At 38.6% G+C, this 14,380-nt stretch overlaps 1 protein-coding gene across 1 annotated transcript in view; it reads right to left on the reverse strand.

The window, feature by feature from the left end:
- The window catches only part of ARHGAP6 (Rho GTPase activating protein 6), a 125,213-nt gene that overhangs the window by 15,565 nt on the left and 95,268 nt on the right, over positions 1 to 14,380 (reverse strand). The window contains exon 10 of the mRNA XM_037731851.1: positions 4,927 to 5,024. Within this exon, the coding sequence (XP_037587779.1) occupies positions 4,927 to 5,024 (98 nt within the window). The remainder of the gene's footprint in view (positions 1 to 4,926; positions 5,025 to 14,380) is intronic.

Genomic DNA, 14,380 nt, shown 5'->3' on the forward strand with positions numbered 1-14,380 from the left:
TGTGTGTGTGTGTGTGTGTGTGTGTGTGTGTGTGTGTGTGTATATATATTATTATTTTTTTAAATGAAAGTCTGGTTTTCTTTTTTTCTAGAGACAAGGTTCTCTGTCGCCCAGGTCGGAGTGCAATGGCACAGTCTTGGCTCACTGCAGCCACAAAATCCTGGGCTCAGGCAATCCTCCCACCTTAGCCTCCTGAGTAGCTGGGAGTACAGGCATAAGCCACCATGCCCAGATAATTTTTAAATTTTTCTTTCATAGAGACAAGATCTTGCTATGATGACCAGGCTGGTCACAAACTCCTGGTCTTGCATTCTTAGTCATAAATATCTCTTCTAATCTCCCTCTGGCATCCCATTTTGGTTGAAGCCAAACATTTAAGCAGACAAGCATGAGAAGAAACAAGGAATTATCCTTTAACTCCTCCAATACCAATGTTGCATAAAGAAGTGAAAAACTCAAATCAAAACATTAAATTCCCAAATATCACTAAATGTTTGCTCTTTCAAAACAGAAATTATAATAAATATTTTCTTGTTCTTGTTTTTATACTCTTTTGAAAACTTGTTTCTTTTCCCCTCCAAATAAAATCTTGTGCAGTTTCCACTTGGACTTACAGGAATGTAAAGCTTTATTTAGGTATGTGAACTGGTGGCAGAGAATAGAAGCTTCAGGAAAAAAAAAAATGAAGGGTTAGAATCAAATACAAGGCTTTGCTTTTAGACACAATGTCACAACTTAAAGTGAATGGGTTTTATTTTGTGTCATATTGCCTGGGAGGTTGCTATCTCATGAAAATCAAAGTAGAATCTAGTGATGCCCAAACCTTTGGTAAGTAGTTATAAATAAATAAATTGGTGAAGTTTGAAGTAACCAGAGAGTAACTGTTAACATTTATTAAGCATTAACTATAAACTAGACTATATTCTAAGAGCATAATTCTGTATTCAAATTGGTGCTATTCTTTAGTTTACAGATGAGGAAACTGGAGAGAGAGAGAGAGCCCGCGCGTATGAGAGAGAAATAGCGAGTGCGCATGAGAGAGAAAGAGTGTGCGTGCGCAAAAGATTGATTAACTCTTAACTATTATACCCAAGACCGCACATCTAATACGAATAGAAATGGAATTCAGACTCAGGCAATCTGGCTCTGTGTCTGAAACGGTAACCAGTTTATTAAACTACACAAGCGTGTGTTATTGACAGATAACTGACTATAAAAACATGTGTTACTGATGGATAATTGACTTGCCAATGCAGGCAGGACCATCTGGCAGTTTGGGGTACTGTAATTTACTATAATTTAGCTTTACAGTAATCTGTTGTCACTGCTTCTTGACTTAAGCACCAATTCTCAGCCTGCCATTTAAGGGCTTCTCCCTTAGTGCTGGCCAGCCTCTTTATTGTGCCCCCAGCTAGCCAACATATTTACTGTTATGTCCAGGTCCCTTTCAAAGCTCCCCAAATATCCAGGCCTGTTTATATATTCCGCAGTCTTCAAAGTTCACTGCCATTCCTTCCTCTTCTCAGAAGCCATCTCTGAGACTTCAAATCACACCTCTTTTTCTTCTCCAAGCTCCAAATAGATTCATGGTCTGGAGCATTGGTTCCCTTCCTTTGTCAACACAAGGATGCCTTTTTAGTGTCAAAAATCACCCCACTCAAACTCCCATGTGATAGTAAATTTGTGATATCCAATGTGGTGGATCTAAGCTAGAGGTTCTTAACCCTGGTTGCTCATTAGAATTGCGCAAGGAACTTAAAAAAAATCCCAATGTCCAGATTGCACCCTATGAAAATGAACCAGAATCTCTGAGGGGTGGCCCAGGCATAGTTGTTCTTCAATCTCCCAGGTTATTCCAAGGGGCTAGTGAGCCTGTGAGCCAGAGAGCCAGCACCTATTGTTTTGTATTCTACCCTTGGAAGCCTCCTCAACAAATACGAAAGCTCTTAAAGGCAATAATATGCTTTGATATTTTAAGCTTTTTAAACTCAAAGTATGGATCATGGACCAGTAGCATCAGCATCACTTGGGAGCTTGTTAGAAATTCAGATACATAGACTACCTCCCTGAGTCCTACTGATTCAGAGAGCATTTTAACAAGATCTTCTGGTGATACCTATGCATAGCAAAGTTTGGGAAGAATGAGTGAGTGAGTTTAAAGCACAAAAGCACTATCTACTTTGGGAGGTTGAAGTGGGCAGATCACAAGGTCAGGAGTTCGAGACCTGACCAGCATAGTGAAATCCTGTCTCTACTAAAAATATAAAAATTAGCCAGCTGTGGTGGTTCAAACTTGTAATCCCAGCTACGAGGGAGGCTGAGGCAGGAGAATCACTTGAACCCAGACAGCTGGAGGGGTAGGAATCTCAAGCCTCAAAGGGCTACTAAAGGTAAATATTCATTTATTAATGTATGCATTTTTACTTCACGACATCATTGTCAGCCTTCTGGGCTGTTCCTTGGCTTGTATGTAGAGGAACACAAAAACCAAATACTATCTTCTCCTTCTAAGTAAGTCTTCTCCCAAGGTTTTCTGTTCACTGATAATGGCAGCCTCTGGCATACGCAGAGCTCCTATGGGCTCACTCTTCTTTTCTTGGAAGCCCTGACACTCACCTAAGATCTTGGTCTGGCGTCTCCTCACCTACACCTTACAATTCTACTTCTCACTCTTACAGACAGGGAACAGAAGGGGCTGGATAATTATACAGCTTGCGGTGGGCTTACATGGTTCTTCCTTTTCCTAATAGAAGAGAGAGTTTGCTTTTTTACCATGGCATTTATATGCAAAAAGCATATTTGAAAACCATGTAAAAATAACTTCTATCAACTCTTCTTTAAAGTATAATATTTATCCAATAATGCCACACAAAAGTAGAAATTTGGCCAGGCAAAAATCAGTGGTTTTCTTCAAAAATGTGTGCTTTGTAGCTTTCCCACACAGTATCAACCATATGTTATAAGTGCAGTTTAATGAGGGGCTCATAAATAGAAATGCCACCATATCTGTTTCTGCACAAGGGAGGGAAATAAATGAGTTCATTAAAATTATGGTGGTGCATGATCTGCTGAAAAGAAAAGCCATTTGTTAATATAAATTAGAACTTATACCTTGATGAGGGTTAGAAATCTAGGAAAAATTTAAATGTAACCCTAATTCTCTGATATGAAAAGCAAGACCATAAAATACTAACTCATCTACACAATTTGAATATAATTTTATTCACTCATGGCTCTTTGGACTTGAATCCAGGCCTTACTTTCACAGAATTTGTTCTTATTTGATCAGAATTTAGTCTCATTTGAATCAGAATTTGGTCTGATAATGATTGGCACAGGCATAGATTTTTTAAAGTATGTCTAAAAGGATAATCCAATTAAAAGATCTTCCCTGCTAAGCTGGAAATGGAGTGAAGCTGAATGTAGCTGTGCTATCAATGTAATGACCTGGGAAAGAGGGAGGCTGAACAAGGTGGAATTCCTTTTCACCAAATTTCTCTAAATAATATAATTTTTTAAGTATCTGAAATAATCATAAGTGAAAATTAATTTATCAAATTTAACACCAATATATAGGAATAACTTAACATGTGTTACTGTTTATAAGAGACCATCAATTAAGATGTGCCATTTTATTTATTTATGTATTTGTTTATTATGAGACAAAGTCTCGCTCTGTCACCCAGGCTTGGAGGGCAGTGGTGCTATCTCGGCTCACTGCAACCTCTGTCTCCTGAGTTCAAGTGATTCTTCCATCTCAGCCTCCCGAGTAGCTGGGATTACAGGCGCTTACCACCATACCTAGCTAATTTTTGTATTTTTGGTAGAGATGGGATTTCAACACGTTGGCCAAGCTGGCCTTGAATTCCTGACCTGAGGTGATCTGCCCACTTTGGCCTGCCAAAGTGCTGGGATTGCAGGCACGAGCCATTGCACCCGGCCAAGGCATATCATTATTTTATATGACTAAGAAAAAATGCTATGCATTACATTAGGAGCTTGTCATTGGTTATAAGATTAGTTTAAATTTCAGAGATGATAGGACATGGGAGAAACGTGTCTTAGAATTGTTGAAATTCAGTAGATTACAAGTATAACACAAGTGATAATTTTATAAGAGCATAGCAACAACTTTTCCTGTCACAAATTTATGATTTGGTGTCATGGTGGTGATACTATTCCTGGTTAATGATGCTATATTTTGCCCTTAACTAGTTATGCCAAATGCTCAGCATCCCCACACCCTCTGCCTCTGCAGCAAAGACTGGAAGTAACCATAAATCTGGCTAATAAAAAAATTCTGTGCTCCTCCTTTGGGGGCAAACAATGGCAGCAAGCCATAGCCTAAAGCATGGCTTGCATTTTACTCATTGCAAACATGAGTGCATGTAGAGACCCATATGCATTTTTATCAAAATAATACTAGCTATAAAAATATGGGAGAGCCAAGAGGGTGTACACCTGTAATTTCAAATGGGCACCTAGGCCTCTGCTAAGGTCTGTCTTGTGGTTTGATGATGGGTTATTCCCACTGGTAAAGCTGTATAAGTAAGATGCATCCAGGCACGGCCTTAAGGGCCCCTACACATGCTTATCAGAATTCTAGACGTAGAATCACTGATATGCGTTATAGTCTCTTGCCAATGATTTAGTGCTTTTTCCTTGTAAACACAGTCAAAGGGACCTTTAAGGCCAGAGAAAGCTGAAAATGAAACAAAGTCTTGTAAAGGGGTGTCTAATTCGGTAAGTGGATTGGTGGGACTGAAGAATTTTCTGGTTAGATGGACTGATCAGAATTGCCAGAAAGTTGCCAAAATTCCAATTCAGGTCATCCTGCATGTAGTTGTCTAAACCTCTCCAATTTCTCAGAAATGGAAATAGAAATCTCCAATGTGGCTTTAGAAGATGGAAAACTGGCATACTCACGATGATTGGGAAGCCTTTCTTCTGAGTAAATAGTCCACAACATCAGGATCGGTCTCTAACAGGCTGATCAGCACTTCATTCTGGAGATCTGGGGGAACCTGGAGGAGACAAATGTTGATGTATAAATAAAACCATTCCAGAAATAGGCAAAATATGGTCACTGACAACTTTACTGTAGCATAAAACAGAGCCCTAAAAATTGCAAGAGAGCAGAGTGATTTGCTGGTTAAAACCAAACATATGCCAACCCATAGAGCTGCTTTAATTCTTAGGACCAACTGGATGATTATCAAATAGTCATATTCAATCCAAAATCTCGCCCCTCATATGCCTGGAGATACAACTGAACCACTTGGATGCCTTTATTGCTTAGGCTAGATTTTCTTGGTTTTGAATAAGGAAAATATCATGGTTAAGAGAAATAGTGTTCATAATTTATTGCCCAAATGGGGACACTTTCTAGAGTTCACATTTATAATTATGCCAAGACAACAGGCATAAATGATGACTGTATTGGGCAGTTCTGGAATATCTGATCAGTTTATTAAGAGGGCAGGCCCTTGAGTCAGACTGCTTGGGTTTGAATCCTAGCCATACCAGTTCACTAGCTGTAGGACCCTTGACAAGGTACATCGACAAGAATCTTCCTAGATCTCAGTTTCCTCATGTGTAAAATGGGGATAACAATAGTACTCGCCATGAAGCATTGCTGTGGTAATTAAATGACTTATTATATGTTGAGACTTTAAAGCAGTGCTTGGTCAATGGTAAATACTCAGAAAATCACCGGCTACTACATTTGCATATGTCACTGTTATTCAGTGCCTGCCTTCACTCCTTTCTTGCACCTGGCCCATCAACAATGAAAAGTTTCTCACTTTGTAATTTGTTAGGCATCCACTAGAGTTCTATAGATGAGCATCATATGTTTTCTCTAAGCCTAATCCATCCACAGTACATTAGAAGACAGCCTCACAACCCTAAGTCATCTGTGTGGAAATGTTCTATAAGAGATAATTGAACCCAGCTCTGACTTGTGGTTTCTTATTCCATAGAAGCTGATAGCTCAACCAAAGGAAACTCAAACTATTGAGAGAAAATAAAATTTCAGTCTGATTCTCTCACTTATGAGCTCAGAGAGAAGACTTTTTAAAACCGCAGGGACAAGTCTTCTGAAAATAAGTGGTTGGTGGAAGAATTTGCTTCTTGCTTCTTGCAGAACTCTATGGTTCTTGGGCTCTGAGAATCTGGAAACAATTTTATTAATAAAAACAGGGATGAGAAAGCAAGGAAATGCATTCCATCTCTTAGAAATCTGTTCCTCCTACTTCATCGTGAATCTTCATTAATGACATTGCTAACTTCTAATCTCACAAGCTCAAGATCTCAGAGTTGTACTAAAGCCTCTCTGCATCCCCTCTCCTCTCCATTCAGAGCCAGGAGGCCTACTAGACTTCATCTCTGTTACTTTTTATCGCTCTTTTCCATTGCAACTACAGTGACCCAAGTTCAAGTCCTCATTAGCCCTTTTGTAGTGGTCATCTGTTAGTCATAAAAGCCTCAATTTCCCTCCTCTTATGACAGTTATACCACAAGTTCCCTCTGGAAAACCAACTGCTACCCAACCCTTAGCTCAAGGGTGAAGTGCACATCCTAGTCTAAGTCTATTGAGCATTCCATTCCCAGATTATCATAGTTGCCTGAGCAATGGGCATGCGACTCCATCAGAGGCAATGAAAAGTCTGGAGGTTTTCCCTGAGACTTCTAAGAGAGGATACAGGGCTTGTATCCATATGAGGCCTGATGATTGTGCCGACAATTGAGCAAACAATACCAAGTACTGGAGAGAGAAAAAAGGGATGTCTTGATATCATTTAAGTCCTGGGACAAACTATGTATGAAGCCATATTTTCTTGTGGATTGTTCAGCTATGTGAACCTTCAAATTAAGTTAGTTTGAGTTTTTCATTGCAAAGAAAAATACGTACTTGATGAACCTTTGATACAACAGCTTGCTAATTTGTGTGCTATTTCCTCAACATGTGCATCATATTTCTTCTCTATGTGTTTGAAAGAATGCTGTGGTCAACATACTCACTTACTAGAAACTCTTTTTATCCCCATGCTGAAGCCATCCACTTGCTTGCTCTCCTCAATCTGTCATTCCCATCTTCTCCCCTAGCAGTCATCCCACACAAGCTCTACTTCAGTACCACTGTGCTTCTTCCTTGGGTTTTCTCCTCCCTCCCTTCCTTTCATTCATTGCATAAATGTTGAGTGAATGCTTCCTAAGTGCCAGGTACTAGATGCTGGGAATTCAGTTACAAACCAAACAGACAAGAATCCTTGTCTTCATGAAGCTGAGAACAAACACGGAAAGACAGGCATTAAATATACAAGGAAAAGAGAGAGAAACACAAGGCAAAAAGAGGCAATGGGAAATGCTAGGGAAGTAGCAGTTTTAAATAGGATGGTCAGGTCCTAGAGATGCTGACATTTTAGCAGAAAACTGAAATTGATAAAGGAGTTGGAGAAAATTATTCCAGGTAAAAGGAAGGGAAAAAACCAATGATAAAGGTCTTGAGTCAAGAGTGATGAGGAAGCCTGTGAGGCTGGAAAAGAGCAGGAAAGGAGGTAGGTGGTAGGAAGGAGTCATGGGGCCAGGACCTGATCTCACAGAGTCTTATGGGTCATGATAAGGACTTCTGCTCTTACTTGAGGTGGGTGGGGATCCACTGGAGATTTTGAACAGGTGACTAACATGAAGCATCGTCACTCTGGCTGCTGAGTTCAGCATAGAATACGTGGAGGAAGAGATAAAGCAAGGAGAGCAGAGAGGCGCTGCTGATCTATCCAGATAAGATGGTGGGTCCTGAACTAGGACGGTGAGATGATAAAAAATATTTCCACCATGGAGATAGTGAAGACAAAGGTGATAGAATTAATTTATTGGATGGAGAGAGGGAGAAGAGAGGGAAAGGGAGAAGAAAAGATGACCTCAATGCTTGGGCCTAGACAACTAGAAAGATAGAGTTGCTGTTGACCAGTTTGGAGAAGCTGCAGGAGGATAAGTTTGGGGGTCAAGTTTTGGAGTGTAGTTTTGATATGATAATGTTGAGAGGTCACAAGACATCCAAATGAAGGAGATATCTTGTAGATAGTTGGCAATAAGGATTCAGAGTTCATAGGAGAGGTCTGGGTTGGACATAGACATTTAAGAGACACATATAGACGGTATTTACAGCCCAGTGACCAGCTGCAGTGGCCTGGAATGAAAGGGGAGAGAAGAGAAAGGGCAGGACATTTCGGTTGAGGGTGAGATTATCTATTCTCTTACTGTATAAAGTAAAGTAAACAGAAAGACATCATTTTTACTGTATTTTTTTCAAAGATCATTATTAGACAGCCATCTGCTGTTATAACAGTTTTTTTAAAAAGGTAACACCTAAGGAGTGAAAATGAGAAGAAAGAGAACTCTTTTTTTATTAATGAACAGCAAAGCAAAAAATAATGTAGGACAAAAATGTATATCCCGATCTCTTTTTTAGATGAAACTTCCATAAACAAATTAGGAAAAGTACTTGTATTTCCTTCCAGTTAGTTTAATTTAAAATTTGCTAGGCTTAGACATGTAATAAAAAATTTTGCTCCAAGTATGAATCCATTCCCATTTGGATTGAAAGAATAAACAATTAGAGTGCAAGCCCTTCAGAGTGGTGCAAACATGACAATATTAATTCTTTGAGAGTATGTGGTATGTCTAAGATAAATTATCAACTTGGATGCATTATTAGCATAAGTTTCAGAAAGTATCATTACTTAAAAAGTAACTTTCCATAAATTTTTGTTAAGCTAGTCTGCAATTCAGAGGTTTTCCTCATTCAACTAGGCTTGACTCTCAAGCAATCATAATTATTGAGGTCTCTTTTATGTAGCATGTATGACTCTCACTTGGTAACAAATGCAAATTGAAAAGGTGACAGTTATAAATCTATCATTTCCTTTTAAAAGGCCCATGGTACCATTTTGGCTTGGAGATACTATTTACAAATAAATAAAAAGATATAGTTTAAACTTCATATATCTGGGACCTGACCATCCTATTTAAAACTGCATCTTCCCCAGCATTTCCTTCCTGTATTACAGGAAGGCAGATAAAATTTTCCTGTGTATTATGCAAAATTGACTACAATGTATATAATTCATTAATTTATTTATAATCCATTTTGCTACAGAACGATTTAAGGCAGCTTCAAAATTTATGTGATTAAACCATATTTAAAAAAATAAAGGAATGGTTCAGAAAATTGGGGTCAGTGGGAAAATGAGGTAAGAAATTTGAAATGATGCCTGGAACTGATTTTTCAATGTTCATACAACAGCAGCCAGTACTGTTTTCCTATAATTCCTCTAATTTTTGGCTATAATCAAACATTTCATTTCCTAACATTTAATAAAAATTTCAAACTACTGGCTCAGTTAAATTGGATGAACATTTTTTTCTCTATTAATTTAGGTACCTATTGGGGAAATAAAAGTCAGGTAAATAAACTGATAGGAAACAGCAGCTTGAAATAAGTAAGAAAGAAATATCCAGGTAGAACACTGACTTAAGCATACTTTTGCAGAAATTAGGATGCCGTTAAAAAAAAAAAAAAAATCTGAGGCAACAGCCCCTGAAGTCCAGTTTGGGCTCTGCTATTTATAATTACTATAAACTTGGACACATCAATCACCTTCTTTAGGATTCTGTTCCCACATATGAAAACATGTGCATATTCATTTCCTTAATGGGGGTATTATGGGAATCAAAAGGGCTAAAAAATTTTTGAAAATAGATTACCAATTGCAAAGAGATCTAGCAATAAGATAGCTTTTAAAAAAATTATACTTTAAGTTCTGGGGTACATGTGCAGATCATGCAGCTTTGTTACATAGGTATACATGTGCCATGGTGGTTTGCTGAAATGGCTAAAAATAATAATAATCTAAAATCACCCAGAATCATGGTCTGCATGCGTTAGGTTGCCCTTGTCTAGATGTTTCTCTGTACTTATCAGTGGTACCAATGTCATGCTGCAGCACAATCTTATTGCTATTCATTTCTAGAGTGGGAAAATACATTTTCTTTCCCAACTGAGTATCATCAGAATTTTTCTATGTTCTTAAGCTATTTTTCTTTTTCTTTTTCTTTTTTCTTTTTTTTTTTCAAAACAGGGTTTCACTATGTTGGTCAGGCTGGTCTTGAACTCCCGACCTCAAGTGATCTGCCCGCCTTGGCCTCCAAAGTGCTTGGATTACAAGCGTGAGCCACCATGCCTGGCCGCTATTTTTCTTATCAATACAAAAACTCCAAAACTGAAAAAGATAGCTCAATAATTAAACAATGTTCATTTTCTGCTTCTGGGATTTTTGTATATAGCAAAATGGGTACTAAGGAGAAGGACAGTGAAAGACATATTACATTTAAAAAAAAAAAAAGCAATTCTGCATGTTAAAAAGAGGAAACAAAACCCAGCCCAAAGTGATTCTTCATTTACAATTTATTGTTTCACATCAAAATCTCTACTGGGTTTTAGTCAACCATGTAGCAATTCTAGATATTTTCTAAGGGTACCATTTATGGTTGTATTTATCTGGAGACTCAACTCCTTAGATTTTAATGAGTTCCTTCAAAGCATAATGCTATTCCAAAAATCAAAAGAACTTTGGCCTCTCCTGCTTCAGAGAAAAAAAAATGTAAACACTGCACATATGAAAGAATAAAACTGTCACAATTAAAATCTACCCGATCAAATTAAAAATGAAACCTTGAATTATTGCCTAGGGTATAATTGCTATGAGGTAGTTTATTCCATAAACCACTGAGAGAGAAAAATGGTACAAGTTTCTCCATTTACTAAATCACCTCAATAAACCATTAAGGGCTTTTTGAAGAGCTATTCCCAGGACCCAGCCCTACTGCACTTGTCACTGGGCGTTCCACATCAATCCACCACTTTGCAGTTGAGCAAGAAGGATGCTTTGGCATTTAAAACCCAGCAAAAGTAAATATCACTGGAAATCATGATGGCATTTTATAGTTAACAAACACACTAAAAGAAATCACTTTGGCTGTTTATGGGAGCAAAAGCTCAAACAAGGACAGGCCTAGCTTAGAATCTTTGGTGTGGTTCTGTTGTGACAGGTGGTTTAATAATTTAAGGGGATCAGGGTGCACTGGAGGGTCAAGATGCATTAAATTCAGCAAATATTTCTTAAGTGCTTGATGCATGCCAGGCAGCGTGTTTTGGCAATTGAGGTACGTTAGTGAACAAATACAGTGGAAGAGTCCAGGGCTCGTGGAATGATGTTGGAGGACGATTCAAGCAAAGATGAAAGAAATCAGCAGTCTTTGCTCCATGGCAACGGGCTAAAGGAGGTGGAAAAGGTTCAGGCATAATTTGATTCTGCTTCCTTCCACCTTTGTGGGACACCAACTGTACACGTGTTCTGTGTTTGCAGACAGGGACGAGGTGAGCAGGCTATAGCAGGAACATGTGCTGGCTCCTGAAGCCATCTGCTGGCATGAACATCAGGGGGTGCTATGACTAGTCCCGCAGTATTACTGCTGTTAAAGGTCTTCATTCCTCATTTTCAGATGGACTAAAATATATTATTCTTTCCCTGCAAATGGACTCCATATCTGAGATGCCACATCAAAGTGCCTCTTCTTTTGTGTGAGGAGGCATCAGGCTGTAGAAATAATTCATTTAGTTGGGCAAACAAACTTAGCTTACTCCTCATGAAATGGTAGTGAGATTTTAAAAAAGCCGATGATGTACATAATGACTAGCCCATCCCCGGCACATAAATGGTGGTATTTGTGCTATATAGAAAAGGAACTAGAAATCATATATAATTATGTATATATATTGGGAGGGGTGGTTTCTTGCTTGATGACCTGGACGAATGCTTGACTCTTTGACTTGGCGTGCAAAGAGGCTTTAAGAAAATGCAATTTGCATCGGGGAATGAAGAGAACACAAAGCAAAGCTTGGCTTCTGACTTGGAATCCTCATCACAGCCTCTGACCCTTGCTCCCAGTAGTGCTCATTTGAAATTTCCCACGTGCACGGAGCTGGTCCCTAGTTCAGGCTGACAGCTCACTGGGGTGGGAACACACTGGCTTTCCCACGTCTCCACTGCACTCCGGACTTTTCATCAGCTTGCAAGGGCGGTGCCTTCTCGTTTTTGCACCTCTTCTAAGAAGCCCTAGTAAGAATAGCATAATATCAGCCCTTGGAAGAAGCTAACAGTTTTCTCCATTCTGCTCTGAAGTTCTTACTAATCCCAAGAGCAATGATGAGTTTTCTCTGGAATTCCCAATATTAGTTACAGTAGCAACAATTTTCAGAACAATTCGTGTGTCAGTGATTTAGTCAGTGAGAGCTTTCTGGTTAGGATAATACCAATGACTTTGTCTAGATATTCATGATTCTTTGATTTTCAGTGCTCTCACAGAGTATCATTTTATGTTAGCCAGTTTTTAATAGGTGTTGATATTGGAAATGGAGCGTCATGATTTAAAAGTAAGGGAATATAAGCAGTATGGACACTGGAAAAAATCCAAACAACAACAAAAATACATTTTTTTTCTAGTAATAGAGAATTGCAGTATTTATTCAACAAATAATTACTGAGTACCTATCTTTTGCCATGTACTTTCTAGGTGATGTGAATGTTAGGGAATAGAACAAACAAAAATCCCTGCCTTTATAAGGTTTGTATTCTATTAGGTTTCAATAACCATAATAAATAAGTAAATTATATAGTGGGTTAAAAGGTAGTAAATTCTATAGAATAAAAAGAAGAGCAGAGTAAGGGCCTGGGAGTATATACGTCTTGGAGCAGTTCACAGCATTATACACAGTGTGGGCAGGGTGCGCTTGATTTCCAAGAAGACATCCAAACATGCTTTGATGGAGCAGGCACCTTATCACTTTAATGTAATCATAGCAGAAATCGTTTTTTAGTGCCTAGTATATGTTAATTCTGTCCTTGGTGCCTTAAAATGTCATTTCTAATTCTTATAACAACCCTGTAAATTAGGTCATGTCATTTCATCTTTTGGCTAGGGAAGTTAAGTGTGGGGGGGCCCAAGATTGCATAGCAAATAAGTGGCTGATCAGGGATTTTGGTAGCTCATTCCAATGCACATGGTCTTTCTACCTTACCAGTGTTTCCTAAGATTTGGTTTCCAAAGCTGTGGTTAGGAAACTACCAGAACTCCATGGAGGTGTTCACTAGAAAGTGCAGATTGCTGAGCTCCATCCCAGTGCTGCTCAATCTGATTCTCTGGACTGCATTCTAGGAATCTGAATGTTTAAGTTTCCTTGCAACCCTGCTGCACACTCAAGTTTGAGAACCACTATTATAATTACTGCCTTGGTATTTTGATAGAGTGGTCATGGTGTCTGCTATTATGATATATTTCCAGCTCAAGGATTTCCAAACCAGTACCTGAAAATCAAACAATCAATTTAAAAGACTGTCCTAGCCACACTCTTAAATTGTGTGTCAACCTCTGCATATAGGTGCCTCTTCTGTATTACAGGACAAACCCAGGTTCTTTTCTGCCATTTCCCATTAACTCAGATAGTGGCCACTTGGGAGAGGCAGTCTCGGCATCAGGAAATGAAGGCCATTAGAACATTCACAACAAATTTTGGGTCCCTGCCAGGCCTCTGTGAGCTTCTATATTCCTTCCACCAGTTCTTCTATGGAGTCACTGCCTCCAGGTCTGTTCTGCCTTCCAGTACAAGCGTATAGCTACCTCTCCTAACAAGACTTCCTTTCTAATGCTAATGGAAGTAAAGACCTCCCTTTTGGAGCTCCTAAACCCAAGGACTGTGAAACTGCACAATTGCTACTTTTAACCATCAAGCCCTGACTAGCTTCATCCTTCCTTGTTTGGAATTATAATAATTCTGAAAGCTTCTTTAAAAAGCAAAGCAAAACAAAACAAAATAGTTACATACACGATTACATTTTTGTTCACCCATGCAGATCAGCTTTGCTGACCAACCACCAGCCTTGGTACAGCCAACTAGATTCTAAACTGCCAAATATGCCAAGAGAATCTAAAATGTGATCAGATTAATTTTCTTCTGTGTTTTATAAAAAGGAAGGTGGGGAAGTCAGTGCTAGGGCATAGAACCATGCAGATTTTAGAACTAGAAAGGATTCTGGCTATCATTCATTCAACTCTAGTTTTTTGATAACTAAAAAATAGAAACGAAAGATGAGGTTATATAGCTAATATATACCAGAGATAGGACTATAGTAAAATTTTCTGGTCCCAGAAGTCAGTTTCTTTTCATAGACCCAGACTTGAGATAATTGTCTCCCTTTTCTTCCCACTCCACTGTTATTTTTCTTTTCTTTCTTTCTTTCTCTCTTTTTTTTTTTTTTTT

The sequence above is a fragment of the Cebus imitator genome, unplaced genomic scaffold, assembly GCF_001604975.1.
Source record: "Cebus imitator isolate Cc_AM_T3 unplaced genomic scaffold, Cebus_imitator-1.0 Scaffold426, whole genome shotgun sequence".
Taxonomy (NCBI): Eukaryota; Metazoa; Chordata; class Mammalia; order Primates; family Cebidae; genus Cebus; species Cebus imitator.